Source organism: Myiozetetes cayanensis, unplaced genomic scaffold (assembly GCF_022539395.1).
Source record: "Myiozetetes cayanensis isolate MyiCay16 unplaced genomic scaffold, myiCay2020 scf1, whole genome shotgun sequence".
In the NCBI taxonomy this organism is placed as follows: Eukaryota; Metazoa; Chordata; class Aves; order Passeriformes; family Tyrannidae; genus Myiozetetes; species Myiozetetes cayanensis.
In genome coordinates this window covers 136,461,375-136,482,668 of record NW_026086604.1, presented here as the reverse complement: position 1 = coordinate 136,482,668, position 21,294 = coordinate 136,461,375, and the positions used below count along the sequence as shown (strand labels likewise).

The 21,294-nt window shown below is 40.7% G+C and overlaps 1 protein-coding gene and 1 long non-coding RNA gene across 2 annotated transcripts in view; one reads left to right on the top strand and one right to left on the bottom strand.

Moving 5' to 3' along the window:
• ZEB1 (zinc finger E-box binding homeobox 1) overlaps window positions 1-596 on the bottom strand; it is a 121,265-nt gene extending 120,669 nt beyond the window's left edge. Inside the window, exon 1 of the mRNA XM_050307065.1 lies at window positions 496-596. Within this exon, the coding sequence (XP_050163022.1) occupies window positions 496-553 (58 nt within the window). The 5' untranslated portion in view covers window positions 554-596. The remainder of the gene's footprint in view (window positions 1-495) is intronic.
• LOC126635665 (uncharacterized) lies at window positions 249-3,834 on the top strand. Its single transcript, XR_007627757.1, has 3 exons — window positions 249-325; window positions 688-929; window positions 1,041-3,834. It is a non-coding gene; the product is annotated as an uncharacterized LOC126635665 (long non-coding RNA).
• Window positions 3,835-21,294: the final 17,460 nt, after the last annotated feature.

The following is a 21,294-nucleotide window of genomic DNA, read 5'->3' as shown; positions in this document are numbered from 1 at the left end:
CAGCGGGGCGATCCCCGCCCGCGGGGCCGGGGGGAGGCGCGGGGGAGGCCCCGCTCCGCCGGGGCAGCGCGCAGGTAACAAGTTTCGGAGTTGGGGCTGGCGCGGCCGGGCGGGCGGAGGGCGCTCCCCCGGCGCTCCCCGCGGGGCTCCCCGTCCCCGCCCGGGCCGGAGGGCGGCGGCGCGGCCGGGGGGCCCCGATCCCGCTGCCGGCGGCGGGGCGGCCGCGGGGCGTGCGGGGGAAGCGGCGTGTAACGGTCCCGGACAGCGGCGGAGTGCGGAGGCACCGCTAGGCGGAGGAGGGAGGCGGCGGCGAGGGAGGCTCCAGGTAGCGGATATAACGGTGCGGAGGGAGCCGCGCTCCCGGCGGAGCCGCGGCGGGGGGAATTACTTTGGCGCCCGCCCGCCCGACCTCCCCCCTGCGCGCTCGGGACGGCCGTGCCCGGCCCCGCGCCCCGGCCCCGCCGCCGCCCCGGCGCTGCCCCGCGAGTGACTGACCGTTGTTGCGGCGCGGGTTCGGCTGCTTCCTGCGCTTACACCTGGGGCCATCCGCCATGATCCGCTCGCTGGTGTCTAAATGCTCCAGTCACCTCCTCCCCGCCCGCCCCCTCCCTCCCTCCCTCCCCTCCCCCCCGGACCTGGTTTACGACACTGGGTGGTTTTACTTTTACATCACCTTCCTACACCTAGTGCTCGCCCGGAACCTTGTTGCCAGGGGAGACCGGGCGCTTTACGGCAGCGCGTTTGAACGGCGGCGGGCGAAAAAGTTGCGCCCGCAGGTACCGGGGGCGGCGGCACCGCCGGGGCGGGCCCGGCACACCGACCCCCGGCCGGGCAGCGGGGCGGGGGCGCCCCGGCGGGTGTCGGAGGGCGCCAGCCCGCGGAGGGGGGTCCCCGCGGGGGAGCATCGCCCGCCCTGGAAGCGCCCACAGGTGCGACCCCCGCAGCGCCCCCAGGTGCGGCGGGGCCGGGCCGGGCCGGGTGGGGCTGTGCCCGTCACCTGGCGGGGCCGGTTCGGCCGTGACGGGTGTCCTGCCTTACAGCTCCAACGGAGAGACAAACAGCTGGATGATGGTGACGCTGTTCCCGCTGAACCTGCCGTTCCTGCGCTTTCCTGAGTCATACTTCCCGCTTTCGCGAAGAGGAGAAGAGGTATAAATATATACCACTAAAAAAAAAAAAAAATAATAAAGGCAAAGGGAAAGGAGCAATTTTTTCACGAATAATTAATGGAAGACGTCCTTTGGGCTTAATAAACTTATTTAATGTATTAAAAATTAAAGCATTACTACCAAATGCTTGTTTTATTTATTTCCTCTTGCTTTTTGCTTCGGGCAATAAAACAATTTAGTAAGTTTGTTTCTAGACTTCCTTATTTCTCTTTTTTTTTTTTCCTCCTTATCCTAAGATGATTCTGTAGAAATTGTAATTCTGTGCTTCTGAGGAATTCTTTTATCTAAACAGATGAAATTTCAGTGAAAGTGTTTCTGTTAATTGGGATACTTTCAATAAGAGATTGAAACACTGCAGAACTTGAAGTCTTTAGCTATTCTACATCATTTCCACATGCTGTATGTTCACATTCTGTAACATACCACCTCATTTCATGGAAGTGGCATAGCATGTCTCTAGAAGAGGAACTATTGAACACTGCCAGTTTGTGGGCATACCTTGCATCCCCCTAAAAGCCGGTACAATCAGAAGTGCTTAGAAAGGAAGTATTGGGCTAAAATGGAGGCAGAATTAGGTAAAGATCCAAAGGGATATTTTCCAAATTAATTGTACCCACAAAAGTGTGCAAGAGTACTCTTGGTTGCTCACCTGAAAACAGTTTTGCAGGTAAAAATCATTTGTCTGGTATCTCTAAAAAAATTGGTAAATTTAGGTGTGTTGTTTTTACATATGTATCTTTACTCATATTGGTTGGCTGCTGGCCTCAACATTTTAATAAGGATCTACCTAAGAGTCATTAAAGAAGGTTAACAAATCAAACAATACCAGGTGCTCAATGGACTAATAGAAGCCATTTAACAGCATTAGGAACCCCAAATACAAGGATAGCTAAGAACTGCGACATGAAACCAACTACAAGATAAAAGTGAAACTTGTCAGCAAAATTTTGAGTCAGTGGATTGCGAGGTTTAAGGCAGAATTTTGTTTACTTCAACCTCCTTGCTTGTCAAGTTTTTGTGCAGAAGATACCTGTCACTGTGAAACTGTTATCATTCAGTGGTTGAATTTAAGCAAAATATCATGTACAGGTTTTCATGCTAAGTTTTTGATTCCCTAAAATTAGTCATGATTTTAGAAGGTAGTTGCAAGTAAAAAATAATCAACAAATATGTTTGCAGATTTGTAACAATATTCCTCTGCATGCCCACACAAAATTCCAGGCCCTCTTTAAGCAACATTGAAGAGCTTATTTGCTTTGAGTTTTGTCACTTTTCACCTCTGGATAAGAATTCTTGTCTCTTCATTTTGAGCAATTTCCTAACAGAATGAGGACAAAAACAGTCTCCCGGTGTTTGTTGTGCTGTTTTTCCAATAGCCATAATGTCTGTTTGAGCTCTAGTCTCTTGAAAATTCAAGGCAGGTGGAGAAACTGGTGACAACTCCTGCTGGCCGTTAGTTTCTAAAGAGCAGAACTGAAACTGGCAGGAGCACTGGGAGCTCTACACTGGTATGGTTTGATAGATGAGAAGAGAAAACCAGAGTAATCTTTGTGTATGTTATCTTTCATACCAAGGAGGTCTAGAAACCAAAAAAAACAGAGGATAGTATTTTGCATCAAGTTATTGATGACCCTAAACCTATTTATTGTGAAAGGTGTCTCATTCACAACTTGTAAATACAGGTACAGATGGGTTGGTTTTTTGGGTTTTAGTTTTTAAACTTTGATATGTGTAATCCAAGCAACTGGGTACTTCACATCTTAGCATACAAAGTTCTCATGATTTGCTGTGCTAAATTAAGGATGCAGCCACTGACAAACAATTTTGACCTAATACTTTCTTCTAATCCTGGATGCTAACACACTAGTTAAAATTCCTACTATTTTTGTCATGTTCTACAGTGTATGAGCACATTGTATATGTAGTTTAAAGTCTTTTGTGCTGAAGAAATGGAAAATCCTATTTTTCTTTATGGTACGCAGCTTTCAATCTGACTTTTCAGTCAAGGATGCAGACATTAATTAATGTATTCTTTGGAAAATCTCAGCAAAGCAGTATATTTCTTCATCCTCCTAAATGTGGCAATCTTGAGAAGATGTCTCTTTAAAGGAGGAGTTCTGAGGCAGTGGTCATCCAGTAATAATTAGATGGTTTCTAGTAATTTGTATGAGAATTTAGGCAACATAAATATTGTAGTTGAAACCTGAGACTGCATAGCTACTGTACTTCACCCTTTTTGAAATTTATTTCCATTGTCTGAAGACAGGAATTAAAATACTTCCATAGTTACACTGTTGTAAGGATGTTCTAAAACTATCCGATAATTCTTATAGACAGCTCTTCCTGTTTTAAAAATGCTCATGTATGTTGTGTTATGATTTATGATCTCTTAAGTATGTATCATTAAATAAAAGCAATCAGTCCCCTGTTTGTATGCCTACTCCTCATTCATGTTCATGAAATGCAGTTTCACATCCTATCTTGAGTATTGTAGATTTAATGGTGTTCATTTAGTTTAATGAATTTAGAATTACAGTAGAAAATGACTCAGTATATTGTTTCTGGTTTCATTTCTGGTTTGTGGAGATTCTTTTTTTCTTACTTTTTTTTTCCCTGTGATTTCCATTAGTGAAACTTTATTTTCAATTCTATGTATTTCTGGGGATGTCAGTTCCTAAAATTTATTTTTCAATTGATGATTTTTTATTTTATTTTTTTTTAAATAGGCTTTTACTCCTCTATAGAAATTGTAGTTGGAAGATTTACCAGGAGAACAATGATGCAGAAATATGCAACTTGACTGCAGCTAGCTGAGGAGCTAATCTTGAATAAAATGTTGATTTTAGAGATATCAATATACAGGTTTAGTGCCCTTTCAGATGGTTTTCCAGTTTCTGTTTATGCTTCCAAATTAATCTAATCAATTTTGAAGGTGTACCCTGGGATGTTGTACAGTCTCAAAAAATGGTAAAGGTGCTTGAAATTTGCACATTCACTTAGAGCACAGTTTGTAAATATTTATCAAGAGAAATTACCTTTTTTCACTTTCCTCATCTTATAATCTTGGTTTCTGTTTCTGTACTTTACTGTGAATTTATTTGTTAATTTAAAGCTTGAGGCTATGATCTCTAATAAATTGCCATGTCTCGCACAACCTGAGAAGACTGTACCTGCCTGAAAGATGTAAGTGTAAGGATGTAAACTGCCATAAGGCATCAGTATGTACATAGCTATAGATAGCTACAGTGACTTGCATATATGCAATTGACTTTTCTAACACCTTCCTTGTTAAGAAAAAGTGTTTGTGAAGGTCACAAAGGCCTTCAAATCCATTTTGTTTCTCTTGCTCTCTTTTTGCCCTACTTGTTGCATACTGCTTTTCTCTTGAAAGCAATTAACCTGTGTTGATACCTGTGTCAGGTTGGTGTGCTGTATAAAATAAATGTACTAAAACATAACAAGGACCTACGGTTCCATTCTTATGCTAATTTTAACTTTCAGTGTGATCTCTGTTTCAGAACCTTCACACAAGCAAAAAATTATTTGAGAAAAGAAAAAAACTTGAAAAGGTCATTTCACATTCTTCATCCAAAAGACAAATCTTGCATATTCAAAATGGAATTGGAATGCAAATTTGGGTATAAGTGGTGGATAGTGAACAGTTGTGATTTTTTGTTTGTTTGTTTGTTTTTAAAATACCTGAAACTTTAGCTGAGAATGTCTACTGTAATACTTTATTTTCTGCCACTAGATGCAGTAGCAAAATGCTGTATCAAAATACTATTTTTTGTTTTAAATTTCATCTGAATTTGTGACTGATCAAATTACCCTAGTAGTGAAGTAAGATTACCCAGCTTTATTAGTAGCACGTTTTCCATTTATCTTTGTTTATGATGACTCTGCATAAGTGTTCTTATCCTTTATATTATCTAATTAAACACTAATGGATTGTGAATACTTTCCCATAGGGTTGATGTTTGTTTCCTTCTGTAACTTCCACTCTATTTCTGATTTGGTTCTGCTCACCAGCCCTCTTGCTGTTCGCTGTCTCACAGTTTTGTGCAATTGCTCATTTGGCTCTCATTTGGGGTTGTTCCCTTTGTTATGATATCTGTACAGCTGGCTCACTCAGCTCTTTAAATCCCAACTTAAAATTGATTTCTTAATTATGTCTTTGTATATTCTTCTCATTTATATTTGGGGGTTTTAGTTGTTGAAACACACTCTAATGTTAGGCATTATTCATTTGTTATTTCTTATTTGTCTTGGTTTTTTCTCACTGTAAAGTACATAATGCATCTCTAGGGAATGTTTGTTAATACATGAAAGGAAAGCTGTTGTGTTGGAGCTTGCAGTGTGTTTTCTGAACATACAGAATTAACATAAAGTAAACAAGAAAAAAAAAGAGTATGAAAGTCTATCAAAACAAACAAATAAATACAATTAAGGCTCTCATTTCCTTAAGAGACCTCAACAAAACATCAGTCAATGCCATAAAGAGAAACACAGATATTGTAATGTTTATTTTCTGGGATGTGAAGAGAAGCTTTGATGCACTCAGCATAGTTGGCATGGTCTCATTTGGTCTCAAATGGTCTCATCATTTGGCAAGGTCTGTCTGGTAGTTAGAAACATAGAGTGTTAAAATGCTCAATAGTATTTTTGAAACTCAGATGCATAGACCAAACTTGTTGGAACTAAAGAGCTGTATAAAATTCTAGTGTAATTATATCAGAGCTTAGTTTATTGGAGCAGGGAACAGCAGTTTGGTGCAAGAATGATCATGTGTTGATACAGAATAGGAAAGGGATTATGATTCTCATGTACGACTGTGCATATCAAGAATTTTTGGTTGCAATATCAAAAAGGAAAGCCTCGTTTGGATCCATCCAAACAATACAATTTTCTGTTTTCCCTTGTAGAAACAAAAGTCTAAAAAGATTTTGTGTGGATCAAATAGAAAATGTCTTTTTTTTTACCCAAGTATTCAAAGCCTGAATTAGAGCAATTGTTAAAATCAGAGCAGGTGGCCCAGGGGTTTCTATGAACTAAATGATTTCAAAATTTCCTTTATTAGGTTCCCTGTTCTTACTGGGGAGGTTTGAGCAGAGATGTCTGTGGTGGGCATACTTTAAATCCCTGGGTTTTAGCTTTTATGAAGAGCTTTCATTTTCTCTTATTGATGCTGACTAGGTACTGTAAGAAGGACCAGAGCTCCTGTGTCATCTGAAGGACTTTAAAATACTCTCTACACCACTTAAATAAATGTTCTGGCCATTATGTTATAGTCTTTCTTTAGTTCCACGGTTATTTTAAGTATTTTATAGAAACCAAAAACATTCGTTAGCACAGATGAAGACCAGCTGAATTGTCTTTAGGAAGGTGAATTTAGATTGTTTCTGAGTGATGATGGTTCAGACTTTTATTAGGAGGGGGTACATTTTTATCGTGTACCTGTACATGATAAAAACCTTGGGGTTTATTGTCCTGGGGGAACTTGGTGACTACTGGGATTTCATATTAAAGATGGATTACACCCAGCATTTCATGCATACAGGGCATGTTCTGAATAATCCAAATTGGTTGCTGAAGAGTAGTCAGGTAGAGAAAAGCCATGCCTCAAGATCTGCAGGTGGTCAGGTAGAGTGAAGAGTTAGGCAGATTAGGAATGACCAGAAGCAGATCTTCACATGCCCAGAGAATTTAACTGAAAAATTCTGAGTGACTGGAATTAGAGAGAAGCTGAAAACAGAAAATGAGAGCTTTGTTTGAATTTAGATGTTTGCAGGATCTTGATTGACCGCTGTTTTGCAAATGCAAAAAGCTATCTTGAGTAATACAATTAAAATTTGATGTATTTTAGATTTTATTTAAAGGATTCATTACCTATTTCAGCAGCTGTTGGTAGACATTCAGTGAAGCAGTTGAGTTCTTGTAGGCAATGACTTCTTCATGTTTAGCAATTTTGGTAGGTGATCATATGTGGGACTTACCTGCCTCACGTGGTTTTACTTCTGGGCTAGTCCCTCCAGACTGCCTTTGCAGTTAGTGGGGATCTGGTTGATGGAACCTGGGACACCACACAGGCACGTAAGTAAAGTGAGATGAATTCCAGCCCATCTCTTACTCCTGACAGCAGTCCAATCAGTGAGGTATGTTCCTGTCATGAGGTTGTTGGGGTTTATAGAGATGACTTCATCCCTCTTCTCTGATTTTTACTTTCAGTTTTGTAGGGTGAAAAGTCCTAGAATTTGTTGCCTCACCTGCAACTGATGTCTTTTTTGCCAAATATATTTAGACACTGATTCATGACAAGACCATACCAGCTCTGTGGATTTTCACATAATTTATCATATATCCCACAACATCAAAGGCAACAAAAGCATTTGTTATGGCATGAAAAAGAAGTTGTTTTTTTTTCCTTAAATATTTGAAATCCAGACAAATATTTATAAAACGTCTGGGCAGTCTTAACATAGAGAGGATAACTATGAAAGCCTGTTCTGCAGAGATGTATAATTCTAAAGCTCAAAGTTTGTTCCTGCAGCCAGATGTACTTGCATTTGCATTCATCATTGTAGCATCTTGCAGAGAAGGCCAGAAGAAATTTGCTTAATTGTTATTAATAATAGTACTTTGGTGCCCTGTCATTTATTCTAAATACAACTTAATAGGATTCATTGCTAATTTTTGTTGTGAGATTAATTTGCAATATGGAAAAGCTCCTCACTTCAATAGCATTCTTCACCATGAATCCAGGACTATACCTAACTTGCGTGCTTCACCTTAGACTGCTTTATCTTTAGTTGCTGGTTGCTTCATAAGGACTGCTCTGCTCGTAAATAGTGTTTATAGGTTCTGTAATGTTTTTATCTTAACATTGTTGCTTGCTTAAATGTTTATTCCAGAAGGTCTGAAAAATTATGTTTTCAACTACTGGTAATTTCCCCTCTGAAAGGCACCTTATGCACAACTATTTTTCAGACTCTTTCTCAAGACATTTTAACTACAGCCTAGGCTTAAACTCAGTCAAATCACAGTCACATTTTCTATTGGACAGTAATGCACTACATTAGTTTTACAGCCTCTGTAACTGCATTTTAAGGACATACGCATTGCTTGGGTCTCCATTCTCCTCAGTGCATTTCCCGATGCATACTGGTATGAATCCTAAGCAAACTTTTTGGTGCTGTTTTCTCATCCTGTTTTTCCCCTGGAATAGTGATGGATAACCCTTTCTGTTGACTTGGGCAAGATCAAAATAAAAAAAAGCAAACAGACAGACCTGTCCATGATTATGACTACCTACTGTGAAATGCCAAACTCAGCAAACAGGCTGTTCTCCATACATAAAAGAAACAGTATCCAGCCAACCAGGAATCACCAAATATACCAGAGCAAAATCCCTGGCTAAACTGAATAGAAATATTTTATGTAAATTCATCTATTTGTTCTTTTTCTTGTTTGCTACTCGGTGCTGTCTCTCATGTCTTACTACACAAGAGCTCAGGGTGCCTTTCTTCATTAGTTTTTCTTACCTTTCAGAATATTAAAAAATATGCAAAACAATTGTAGACAACATTTATGGTGTATACCTGTTACTACATTGTATCTGTTTGTATACACACACAAATGCAGACAGCTATTTTTAAAGATTAGGAAGGTCACAAAGTCATGGGCTTGGCCTAGATTCATGATCCCTTGGTTATACCCGCATCTGGCTGCCCCATTCCTCTGCAAGAGATTACTCCCACCACAGCTGAGGCTGCTGTTCAAATCCCCATGTATTAGCAAACTGAAAACAGCAGTAGTTCAAATTAAAAATGCTACATTGGACCAGCAGCTGCAGACCCAATCTTTCTCCCATTTACTTCAAGTGGCTGAAGAGGTTACAGATTCCAGTTGTAAGATCAATGTTCTTTTCAGCTGCTCCAGCTATATGCAGCATGGATGGCAACATTACAAATGGGAATTATGAATGATTCTCTTTTCAGTCACAGAGTTTTAATTTTATGCCATATTATGTTAGCTACATTGGCCCATCTCTTCCTACAGCTTGAGAAGGTGTGTCGCTCAGCATTGTGTTAACGTATCTTTCCTCCTTGTTCAAAATAGTTTCCAAATCCTAATGACATAGATTATCCAAACCCCACTCTGAAGACAGTCTTGGAATCTCCATGGAAGACAGTCCTGGGCAGATTTTGATTTTGACTTATATGACATGCAGTATTTGGAAGGTCATGCATCATATCAGACACATTTCATTCATCAGAGCTGGCTTCCCAAATGCTTTGAGAAACTACCCAAAATGGGAAATTCCATAACCAAGAAGGTATTTAAAGATTCATTTGGACTTTCTTGTTCCAACAGTTTCTACTATAACTATAACTACCAGCTATGGGTACACATTTCTGCATCTCTGGGGGGAGAGTAACATCAGGGAGTAACATCAGGTAGCAGAGAAATTCCAAATACTTTTTATTCCACTCATCTAATGGGAGAAGATTCAGGTTTCTCCAACCTTTTGCTCTTCCTCCTCAGAATCTCAACAGATTTATCAGGATGCTCTTTCTTCCTCAATTAAAAGAATGTCAGACATTTAATTTCCCTTTTGCAGTCCTACTTGGATCTAAATCTGCATTTGACATTTCATGCTACACCCAGTTCCAACAGATGTAGGCTCTGTGGCCTTGCAATTAGGTACTATGTTAAGTGATATCTAATTTTAGGACATGCCATATGGCTTTCCCTGTATTCTCTAGATCGTGTATGAAAGGTGAGCATGCTGTTTCATTACAGAGATCCATCATTTCCTGAAGTCATGGGAAGGCTCATGCTTTCTCAGGAAGACACAGTGCTCCTTGGACTACAATTCATCAGCAGGTTTTGTAGAGCCCTTCCTACATCCTAGTTAAAGATATGATCTCAAAAAGAAAACATAAGGATCAGTTAATATCAGGACACTGATCTGGAGCCTGAGACTGTAAATTTCAGGATGAGGATGTAGCAGTCATTTTTCTGTCTTTTCCTTTAGAAAATGCTATTTGATTTTAGGGACTACTAATCTCCAATTTTTAAGTTACTATTAATTTCAGTGAACAGAGTTGTCTTCAGTTCTCTGACTATCCAGGATCTTTTTATAAAGAAAACATAATTCCAGTGTTAGAAAGAATATTTCAGCTTACCATATTTAATTGAAACATACTGAAGCAAGATTTAAATCAGTACCAGAATGAAAGCTAAATTCCTCTGTTAGATGCTGAGTATAACCTTCCTGTCTAAGGAGAGTCAAAAAGTTTAAGAAATTACCTGCTTATTGTTATGCAGAAAATAATAAGGAGCAGTGGTTTAATAATGGCACAGTTAAATATAACTATAATAATAAAACAGAAATATTAAGATATGTTTATTATATGTTAAGACATCTTAAGGGTTAAGATATACATGGAAGAGAGTGTCACATTTGTCTCCGTACATTTCCCATTAGGTGTTAGATCACATTCTACAAGGCTAAAGGTGGTCACCTTGTTATCATTTTCCATTATAAAATTTTCAGTGCTGCTCTCTCAAGCTGTAACCATGTGTTTCCTAAACAGAGTCCATCTGACCAGTTGTGAGCTGCTCTGCTTGCTAGTGGTGCATCTGTCACTCGGAGTGTGTTCCCTCCTCCCCTGACAGCCCTGCTAATCCAACTGTTCCCAGAGTGGGAATCTACAGACGGCACTTGAAGAAGAGACAGAGGAGGCTGTTCACTGGAAATCAGGGCTCTTTGAGATGAACAGAAGAAGGATTTTGGCTGATGCCTCACCACGTTTTGCTGAGTCAAGTTAGCATTAAGTGAATACAAACTCTCCCTTGGGAGTCCTAATTACAGCTGAGGATCCTAGGAAGTTATAGAAAGAAACAGAAGAGCTGGAATGCTTTCAAAGCCTCTTCTTTCGGGAGGAACCCATTACCCATGGCACCCAAGAATTACGGTTGGAGGCCCTACTCAGCATCATTCCCATTGATTCAATATAACTTGTTGGGGATAATTAGCCCGTAGCTGCCCTTCAAGGTCAGTAAAAGCTAAAAGGAAGTTATGGTCTTTTCTTGGAGTGACACAGCTGAAATAAATCCATCACCCAAAACTGAATGGTAGGCAAATTTGTCTGGAGTCAGCTGTGCAAATGGATGGGTGGAAGTGGGTGTGACTGTCATACAGCTGGCAAAGCTGCAGATGCAAAGGCAGAGAGAAGTAACAAGACGAGAAGTAAAAACGGCCTCTGGGGAGAAAGCCCAGCAAAAGAACCTTTTTTGGCAAAGTGCTGGCTAAAACCAGACCTGAAATGGCAAGCAAAGCAACTTTCTTCTAGTATTTAATTCCTGCTTTGTTAGCAGAGCCATAAGCCAGAGTTTTCTGAAAACTATTCTGATGTGCGTTTGGCAGTCAACAGCCTCAGGAGCAGCTCAGGGCACGGGAAAGGATGGGGAGTGGGTGCCCCTGCCTGCCGCTGCTCCCCTACTCCCGAGCCCCGGGACACTCCCTGCATCCCCGAGCCGAGAGCCTTGGGAAAGCACCATTAGCGCCCTATTAGCAGAATAAGGCAGCCGGATCACATTGTAAGACACCCTACAGCATCAGCCGGTAATTAAGGATCCTCAATTAGGAAGAGCCTAGAGGCAGAAGGATGACCTGTGTCTAGGAAGAACAAGTGGGGCTGTAAGTCAGTATTAGCGGTTTGAGATCTCTTGGGTTGTGTTTTGTTTGAGTTTGAGCTCTTTTGGGGTTGGAGGGGGTTTTTTTGGTGGCTTTTTTGTTTGTTTATGGGTTTGTTTTCTCATTTTAGTTATACATATGTCATTGTATTAATTACTTTATATTCCTAAGTGGTTTTGAATGAACTGCTCCAAAATAGTGAGGCAAAGATAAAGAACAAGAGAATTGCCAAATATTCCACTTAGTAATCATTCCCAGAATTTTGAGTACAAATTCTTGATACACAGTGTTACAAAAAAATAACTAAGCTCTACCTGTTAGTGAGACATCAGGGAGACACCCCAGAAAATTCTCTGAAAATGAGCAGTGTCTTGAATCTCTTGGAAATGAAAGTCCAGTGGAGTAAGAGCTTCATTTTTTGGCACACACTGCCTTGATTTCAGCCATTTTTTATGCTTCATTTTTGTCTGTCCAGTTTCAGATGTAACTGATCTCCCCTGGGTGGAGATTCCAGCATTGCTGCAGAAACTGTCCCACTGCACATTCCATAATAAAAAATACAGCACAACTGGTTATATTTAACAAGGAAAAGAGGAATAGAAAGTGGTACATCTGCACAACGAATATAAAATAGTATTGACTTGGAATTTCCTTCAGCAGTGCCTCCAAAATAATAATGCATTAATAAAATTACACTTAGCTTTCTGCTTTTAAAAGGAAAATATTTGAAAGCAAAAGTATTTTCATCTTCCAAGTTCTTCTGGCTCTGTGTGTGAGATAGTGGAAATAACACAGTACTGTGTAACCACAGCAAACAAGTGGGCTGGGAATTCTGTAGCCTCTCAGCTGGCCTGAAGCAGAGCAGCAGTGAAGCCTGGATTTTGGATTTAATAGGTGAAATAATTTTCCCCCCTAAACTCCATTCATTTCTATGGATGAAAATAAAATTACTCTGTTGTAGACAGAACTGGTGGTGACCTACAATTAAAGGTATCTGACATTTCCATTATAAGAGGCAGGTTTTAGTTGGGTATAATTTCAGCTGTTGGTTTAAATTTTAACTGATCAGGCAGGAGTTTCCTTTGCTGGCTAAATCCTGCAGTCTGACTTTTTCAAGAGGGATGCAGTAGAGAAGGAATGGGAAATTCAGCAAAATTGTTCATTAGTATCTATAAATCAAGTAAGCAAAAATACATTATTTTGACCACACGGAGAAGCTCTACATTTTAAGTTTGCATAAAATTTTTCAAAGAACTCACCATCTTTTTGGGATGTCTTTTCTGCTTTCTGTGGAAAATCTCAGCTGAAACATAGGCAGTAGAAGTTTGTTCAAATTTAGCACATGAATGTCCAAGAAAAAAAAAATCCATCTACTTGAGCATGCTCCAAAGAAGGGACAGAATTAGATCACTGAGAAACACTTGATTGATCCACCAGTGAAAATGCTGAAGGGCAGCAGAAATATGTACATATTTAACCTCCCAGCAATTTTAACTTTAGTGGGGCTTAGCTGGTGGAATGTGTGTTTTTCTTCCCCATTTTACCAGTAAGATTTCCTGATACAGACAAAACTCTAAAGCATGGATTTTATTCTCCTCTTTAAAATTAATTTTGTCTTTAGCACCACTGTAAAACCAAAAACATGAGCACCTGACTCAATCACTTCTTCCTAGGTATTGCTCTGGAAGGCATTATCAGATGCTTTTTGGATACTGACATTTTTAACCATAATAATAAAAACATTGATGATTTGTAAAGGTGACATAATTTTGGGACCTTGGTCAGTGAGGATTAGTTGACAAATAGAACTAACTCCATTCTCTATTAAGTCTGTTTTTAATGTCCAGCTCACTGATAACAAACAGGGATATTACTGATGTACTGTAGTACAAGGGTCTGGTTCTGAAGTTTCCTCAGTGAAAAATCTCTTCTGCTCTTCACTGTCCATGTATCCTTCCCCTATTTTTTTTCTGACATCAGTAAGATCTAAGAAATAAAAGGCTGTAGAACTTGAATTACTACTGGTAAAAAAATGGCCTTATTAGTCTCCACAGAAGCAATGCCAATCTTTTGTTTCCATTATTAGAGAGATGTGTTTGTTTTCCTCCACAGGTTACTCAGTATGTCAATAATTTTAGATACTGAGTTTTGACACTTAACTGTTTTCCCATGGGAGTATTTGGAAACAAGTTCACAAACCTACAGGTTTTCAATAAGACATGTTGCTCCTGATTTGAAAACAGCTCTTAGGGCTGGGTGTACTGGACGCTGAACACCAAGGGGCCTGATGGACAGGCTAATGCTGTCATGGCCAAGTCTCCATGAGGGGCTGGTGGATATCAGGCCAGGCCCTAGAAGTTATTCGTCTTCTTCTTTAACTACAGGCTTCAAGCAAGCCTGAGCTGTTTTTCCTGTGGTGAGCTTAAGCGTGGGATCAGTGCAAACACATATGTTCATGTGGCTTCGTTGGACCTAGAAAATCTGGTGGGAGTATGTATGGAACTTAGTCGTGATTGCAGCAAGCTGTGAGTCTGGCCAGGGACTCTGCAGAGCTTCAAAACCTTGTTGAAGACTATGTTAAGGTTAATGACATTGGATATGCAGCTGATTTACAGCGTGCTGATAGCATCCTTCCTATAGAAGATATGGAAGAAAAAGCAATGTGAACTGTGACTTTTTTTGATGTACAAGTTTGACACATTGCTGTATCCTAAAATCATCTAGGAAGTTTTTTGTTTGGGTTTGTTTTGGGTTTTTCTGCAGACTGAAGATATAATGCTGATTTTCAGTAACTAAAAATTGCAATGTGTAAGGCGTTTACAAGTTCTAGAAGCTAAATCAAGGTTTTGTCTACCACTTACATGGCATCTACCTACTCTTTGCCCTATTATTTAGCTTAAGGGGAAAAAATGTGCTGGCATTATTTTCCCATCTGTTCCATAACCTCTGATACTGAACTCCTAAAAAGCTCAAAGCAGACTAAACAGGTCACAGTTAAAACAGTAAGGTTGCTTTTCATGCATTCTTTAAATTAGATGTTTTAATTATAGCTTTTAGTTTGTTTGCTAATTAGAAAGCAGGTCCACAATGTGGTATCTATCTTCTTCCATTTGAATCAATAAACAGAGAAGTCATGAGAAAGGGACCTCTTCCCTTCAGGGAGTCTTTTCTTGTTAATGTTGACTCAGGTTGTTAGTGCTTATTCTTGTCTCCTTTCCTCTTCTGCCTACTTCCCAGTCTTTTCTCTTTCAGTTCCCCCTCTTGTTTCCCAGTGTGAGTGAGATCTGTTGCCTTTCACATTAGCATGTGTGCATTTGTCCTTCATGTTTACCTGCTGTGTTGTGAGTTTGCTGTATTTTTCAGCCTGCATTGTGAAAGTAAGGTCTTTAACCAGGCTGAATGATGCTTTTTAAGCCTATAAAAATTTCAATTGCAAGTTTCATTGAAAGTGAAACAAGAGAAATACTTCAGCTGTAAATAATGGATATGCACATTCAAATAACTTGTGAGACCTTTCTTGAACAATCCCGAAGGTTTTGCCTCCTATCTGAAAATCACAGTGCTGGCTGAGAAATGAGTGTTTCATGTGCTTGCAACTTGATTAAACCGAGATAAATTACTAAATGGTCTCACTTTTTTGGTTTGCTCTGTTCTTTGGATGGCATAGTCAGATTTTATAACTTCTCTTTTATGGTTAGCTGAATCTGATTCCTGCGAGGACTTAACGTATATATTTTACTTTATTTTGGTTAACTGTCTGTGTAAAGATATTTTAGATTTGGGACCCTGATTAGTTTCTTCCTTCCTGAACAGACCACTGTAAATTTCAACAGGGAAAGAGAAAAGTCCCTTAACAGATTTTAAGGAAGCTTTTAAAACAATGATTTGAGGATGTACTATTTAAGATGAATGGCACCAGGTACTGGGTTATTTTGAAATAAAAGGTGTCTGAATAACAGTGACCTGATTTTTGTGTGTTCAGACTTGGTACTGCACACTAGGAAATTCAGAATTGTAAGGAGTGAATAATCAGAAATTCAGGTGTAGCCAAATGCTGTGGTGTTCAAGGGGTGTAACTCACACTTGTTTAACTATGAGTGCAGGATATATTGGGTCCCTGCAGACTCTAGATATAGCTTGCTTGAATTCCATATTGTTCCCGTATGTCAAGTCTGAAGGGCTTCTCCCGTGGTCTGGAAACAAAGGAAGGTCAGTTAAAACAAATACCATAAAAGGAAATGGTAATTTTTTTTAAAATTTTAGAGACATTATCTATCTTCAAATCCCCTCACTAGACCTACATTAAAATAATGATCACATCCCGAATATAGAACAAATGAACTGTCCTTTTCCAGGCCAGATGTGCTATGTTATGTAATTCCATTTTAGGGTGATTGCTGGAGCTTGGAGTAAAAGGAAAATGAACATATTGTAGGTATTGCTCCAAAGAGAAAACATCATAAAAAATGTTATAAAACTCAAGGCCTTGAGCAAAACGTTTTAGCAAATGTAAGTTCTACACAGAGCTTTGCCTACAGACAGGCTGAACTCTCCAGCAAGGTACAATCCAGCCACAGGCCCCAGAGCTTACAATACGACATGAATACACATTCCTGCACCAACCCACTTTACCTGGATACAAAAGCACTGTAACTCCTAAGAACTCGTTCCTCCAGGCACAGCACACACCACAGAAATTTTCTCCATAGGCTTTTCAAGACCCTAAAAAAACAAAAACCATCCAAGCGAGTAGTTGTTGATATGTGTGTGCAACAGGCTTTCCAGAATGTCTTTGTAAATAGAGCATCAATGTTTTCCACTGCTCACAGGGAGAAAATCTGCTGAGTTCAGATGGCTGTGATCAATCCACCTCGCAAAGTCACAAATAGAAAAACAAAGGACAATTGCTGTTCATTTTTTGCACTGCAGATGCACTGGTCAGACTCTGCTTTCTTCACTGCTTTGGACTGCATTCCCAGGGTGACGTGCCAGCCTCCTGCCTCCATCAGTTACGTAGCTGTCTCCCCTGTCACTGCAGCCAGAGATGGGACAGCACACTCACCACTTGAAGCATTTCACAGTTGTGATCTCAAGCAGAAGACCAATGTCTACACAGAGCTTTGGAGAGGCAGTTATACCAGGAAAGGCTTGGAGCATCTACATTAAGTGTCTGAACACATAGGGAGCACACCATAAGAGCCACCGAGCTCAGCTGGCTCAGGGAGCATTTCTTCTCTTTAAAATCTCTTTTCACTGTGAAGAAAATTTTCTTCCTTTTCAGGCATTCTGTAACAAGGGCAAAAATAGGAACCCAATTAGGCCTGGCCTCTCTGCAGGGATGAGAGAGCGGATGAGGACAGAGGGGGCTGTACTGTGGTTATGCCTAGGGCACAACCTGCACAGGAACTCACTGTCCCCGATGAGAAATGTGACCTTTCGCTACTCACTTGTTCTCGGAGGGGATGGCAGAGCAGCTACACTCAGCAAGAGCAGCAGGGGAGTCTGTATCTGAGCCCTGCTCCCTGAAGTGCTAAGCCTTGGGGTGTTTATATTTTAGGCAACCTTTACTTCCACCTCGTAGACTCATGATGCAAGACAGGATAAATAGTCTTTCCCTGAGCTATTTAAGAGAAACCTGCTTCCTTCTGGGAGGAGGACTCAGCAGTAAATGGGTAGTAGTTGTAGGCTATGAAAGTGCCCCCATGGCTTCAGACTCTTTGTAAAACTTACTAAAGGGTAGTTTAGTAGGGAGAAATAGGTGGGTAGTTTGGGCACAACAGTTACCAGTAATCTGTCAACCCTTCTTGCCACACACTCTGTGCTAACTGGGCCAGTCCAAGATCTCTTGACTCTCCCTTGGGAAGGCTGGTGTGCCTGCACAGGTCTCAAGTGTTGTTCAGAAAAGCCATGTTTTTTCAAACCTATTTAGTTCTGCAAATGTGTTTTATTGCCATGGCATTTCTTGATCTGGGCCTGGTGGTTTTTTTCCCTTTATCATCAATAACATCAATAGGAGAGATCTAATGATAGCAACCATATCTCCTGTCTGGCTTTACCTAGCAGGTTTGTTGTTTGTTGTTTTTTTCTTTTTTAATAATGTAGTTTACTCATAAAATAAACTGCTTAACCTCATAGTCTTACTCTGCACCTAGCCCAATTTGACTTTGTCTTTTCTGAAGAGCATCCCAGTTATTCAAAAGATGTCAGGAGAGATGTCACCAATGCTTTAGAGAAAAACTTGATTTCTTCTTATGCTCTGTCAATACTTTTCTCTATCCTATGATCATGTTTTGCATCCTGCAATCATGTTTGTAATTTCTCAATACCACACCAACTTGGCTATGCTAATCCTGTGATCAACCAGCAAGTTCATGCTAATCTCCCTCCTTTGTTGTTTCTATTTTGTTCTAGTTGTTAGCTAAAATTCTTGATCTCACACTTTCTACTTTTAAGTTTCTGCTCATTTCTATTACCCAGCTACCCCATCCTGAATTAAAAAAAAAAAAAAAAGTTATACTGATGATGCCACTTTATCCTCATTATTATCTGCAGTTTTTCTGCAAGACATTGGTATTTTATGTAAAATAATAAGTTTAAATGTCTAAGTAGGAGAATCAGGAGGCCTTGCACTTTTTTGAGTTGTATTAATTCAGGTAATCTTAGACAGCATGTACCTGCTCGCTGCACCAGGGCTGGTAGCTTGTGGAAAACAAGTGTTGCACTGGCTGACAACACATGCAGAGTCTGCAGCTCACAGAGAATCACTTCAGAGAGTTTATGTAATTGATTAAATCATTTTGTGTATAGTCATCAAAAGCGGAGCTTTATCATTACAGTATTTGTAATGATGTGCTTTTTCCTGATATTTACTTGCATAATATCAGAGGAGCATCGACTCCTAGACAAAATAAATGTAAATGGATATAACTGAGCCTGAAAAAGTTATCAGACTTTCCAAGTGCTGGAGGTAAGACGAGAGAGAATATAAATTCACTGTCTTGTTGCCAATAAAGTATTTTAAAAACTCACAGATGGAGTATTTGCTGCTTTAGGGGCCAGTACAGCAGGTCCCTGAGTGGTCACGCAGCAGAAACAGCAGTGATCTGTGTGCTCACGAAGGTGGGTTTGAAGAAGCGCTAGAGATTTTATAGCAGCTGAAATATAAATAAAGGAGAAAGGCAAATGTCTGAGGATGAGTCAGCCAAGAGGTGAATGCATTTACTCATAAGTGGGCTGTTTTGTGGATCACATTGAGACTTCTAAACCAAGATAAGGCTGCAGAGTCTGTGCTCGAACTTTTTAGAAATCTTTGATTAATTGCTGGAGGATGACATCTAAAATGTCCCTGCTCCTTTCCCTCTTTCTTTTATTCGGCTTCTATTTCTTCAGCTTTCTGTTCTCTTGCCTTTTCCTCTGTAATTTTTTTCTCTAATTAAATATAAATAAAAAGGACTGCATGTTCTGTGCTGTCACTTACGATACTTAACTTCTCAGCAGCAATCCCAGATCCAGTAGAGATTTTAGCTGACATTTTGTGATTAAATAAAGATAGAAGGTTTATAGGTTTCAACTGCCTATCTGCATTTCTTGTGTGTTTTTGTTTCAAAGTTAACCGTGTCAATCAGGACTTTTTGGCATGTGTACATGTATAAATATTTCTGCTTTTCTATCTGATCAGATTAGTATTATTTAGGTCACCTCTAGTCAAGCAAGCCATGCTGGTATGGCAATATCAGCTGGGGGAGTGACGGGTTTGATTGGTTTTGTTTTGTTTTTCCTTTCTAACTGGGGAAAAAAATCTGAGTTTAATGCGCGGTGAAACTAGAAGAATCCAAACAAGGGCAAAACAAAAATTCATGCTTTTCCTGGGAGAGCGAATATTTCTTTGGGTACAGCTCCACAGGTGAGATGAACTCTTTCCCCCGCCGCTCCCCAAACGCTGCCGGCCTGGCTGCGCAGCGCGGCCCCCGCCGGAGCCAGGACCGCGCTTCTCCCGGGCAGCGCTGCCACGGCTGCACTTTGGCGATCAGCCGGATCCTTCCAGCGCCGCCCAGGCCGGGAGCGGTGGGTCAGCCGCGGGGGGAGCGCCAGGAGCCGGCCCTGGGGAGCTTCCCCGGCTGGGAAGGCTCGGCCACCTCCGGCTGCCGTCCCCGCTCCCGGCGGGAGCCGGCCCTTGGCGGCCGCCGAGCCGATGTGTTTCCCCACGTCCTGCCAGCTCCAGGCAGACAGGCCGGCCTCGAGAACAGCTGCAGGCCGGGAAGCGAACCCAGGAAGAGCTGGAAACTGATGGTGAGCAAGCAGCAGCCGAGGCAGAGGATGCCTGATGCAGCCCTGCTCCCTCGACCGTGGAACAGATTCCCAGTGGGACTGTGGATGTGCCACAACGGCAGCGATCGACCTCCCGCAGGAGCACTTCTGTGCTAAACGTCAGCAGCAAACCTGAGTGCATTCACCTATGCTCAAACAGGCCAAAAATCTCAAGGCACTTCACCTGTAATTTCAAATAAATTAAAACTATAGTTTTCACAATATAAAATCCAATTATCTCAAAGTGAAACGTTCTTCTTTAACCTTGTAGTGAGTTATCTTTCTGAGGAGAGGCCTCCTCTTTTGTTATCATTCTTCGTTTCTTATGGAAGTGATCTGCACTGTCTTCCCTGGACACCAGGAACAGACCCCTCAGTTATGTGTGGAAAGCCATGCCCGAGGCCACCCCAGCTCCAGGTACACTTTCAGTAGAAGGGGATGCTGTGAAACAGGAAAAATTGATTCCATCCTGGGTCCTATTCACATCTTACTTGGCAATCACGCTTCTTGTTAGCACAAGTACTAAAGATTGGGAAAACTTAGTTTATGCTATCCTGCTTCAGAGCTCTGGAGCAGATGTGTCCCTGCAGCCTTCCTACTTTGTCTGCATTTGGTCCCTTTAAGCATCAGTCCTGCTCACTGGGAATTTGTTATGAAGCATAAAAACCTTAAATGCAAACTACTTCCCAGGCCAGTAAGAAATATTTAAACACTTCAGGCATTCAGTCTGTGATTCAGAGATTTATTTATAAAACTGTTGATTTTGGGACACTAAACCATTGCATTTAAGCTGCAGAAGTGAGTCATATTTGTGGGAGGTAATTACTACCAGAAAGCACAACTAACTTTTGTAGGTTTCTCTGTAAAATGTCCACTTATGATCTGCGACTACTAAAAATAACATGCTTTGTTGAATTTCAGCACAAGTTATCTTTACAGAATTATGTGGCTTTATACATGTATTCTGTTTTCCTGACATATGAAGAAATAAATGACTCACATGCCTGAGAATTTATTTGGGTGTTTTATGTGGACTGTCCTGACCAGGTAACTTGTTCAGCTTATATGGTTTTCATCAAAACCAAAGACTTTGTGGTGACTTCTAGAGAAAAGCATGGG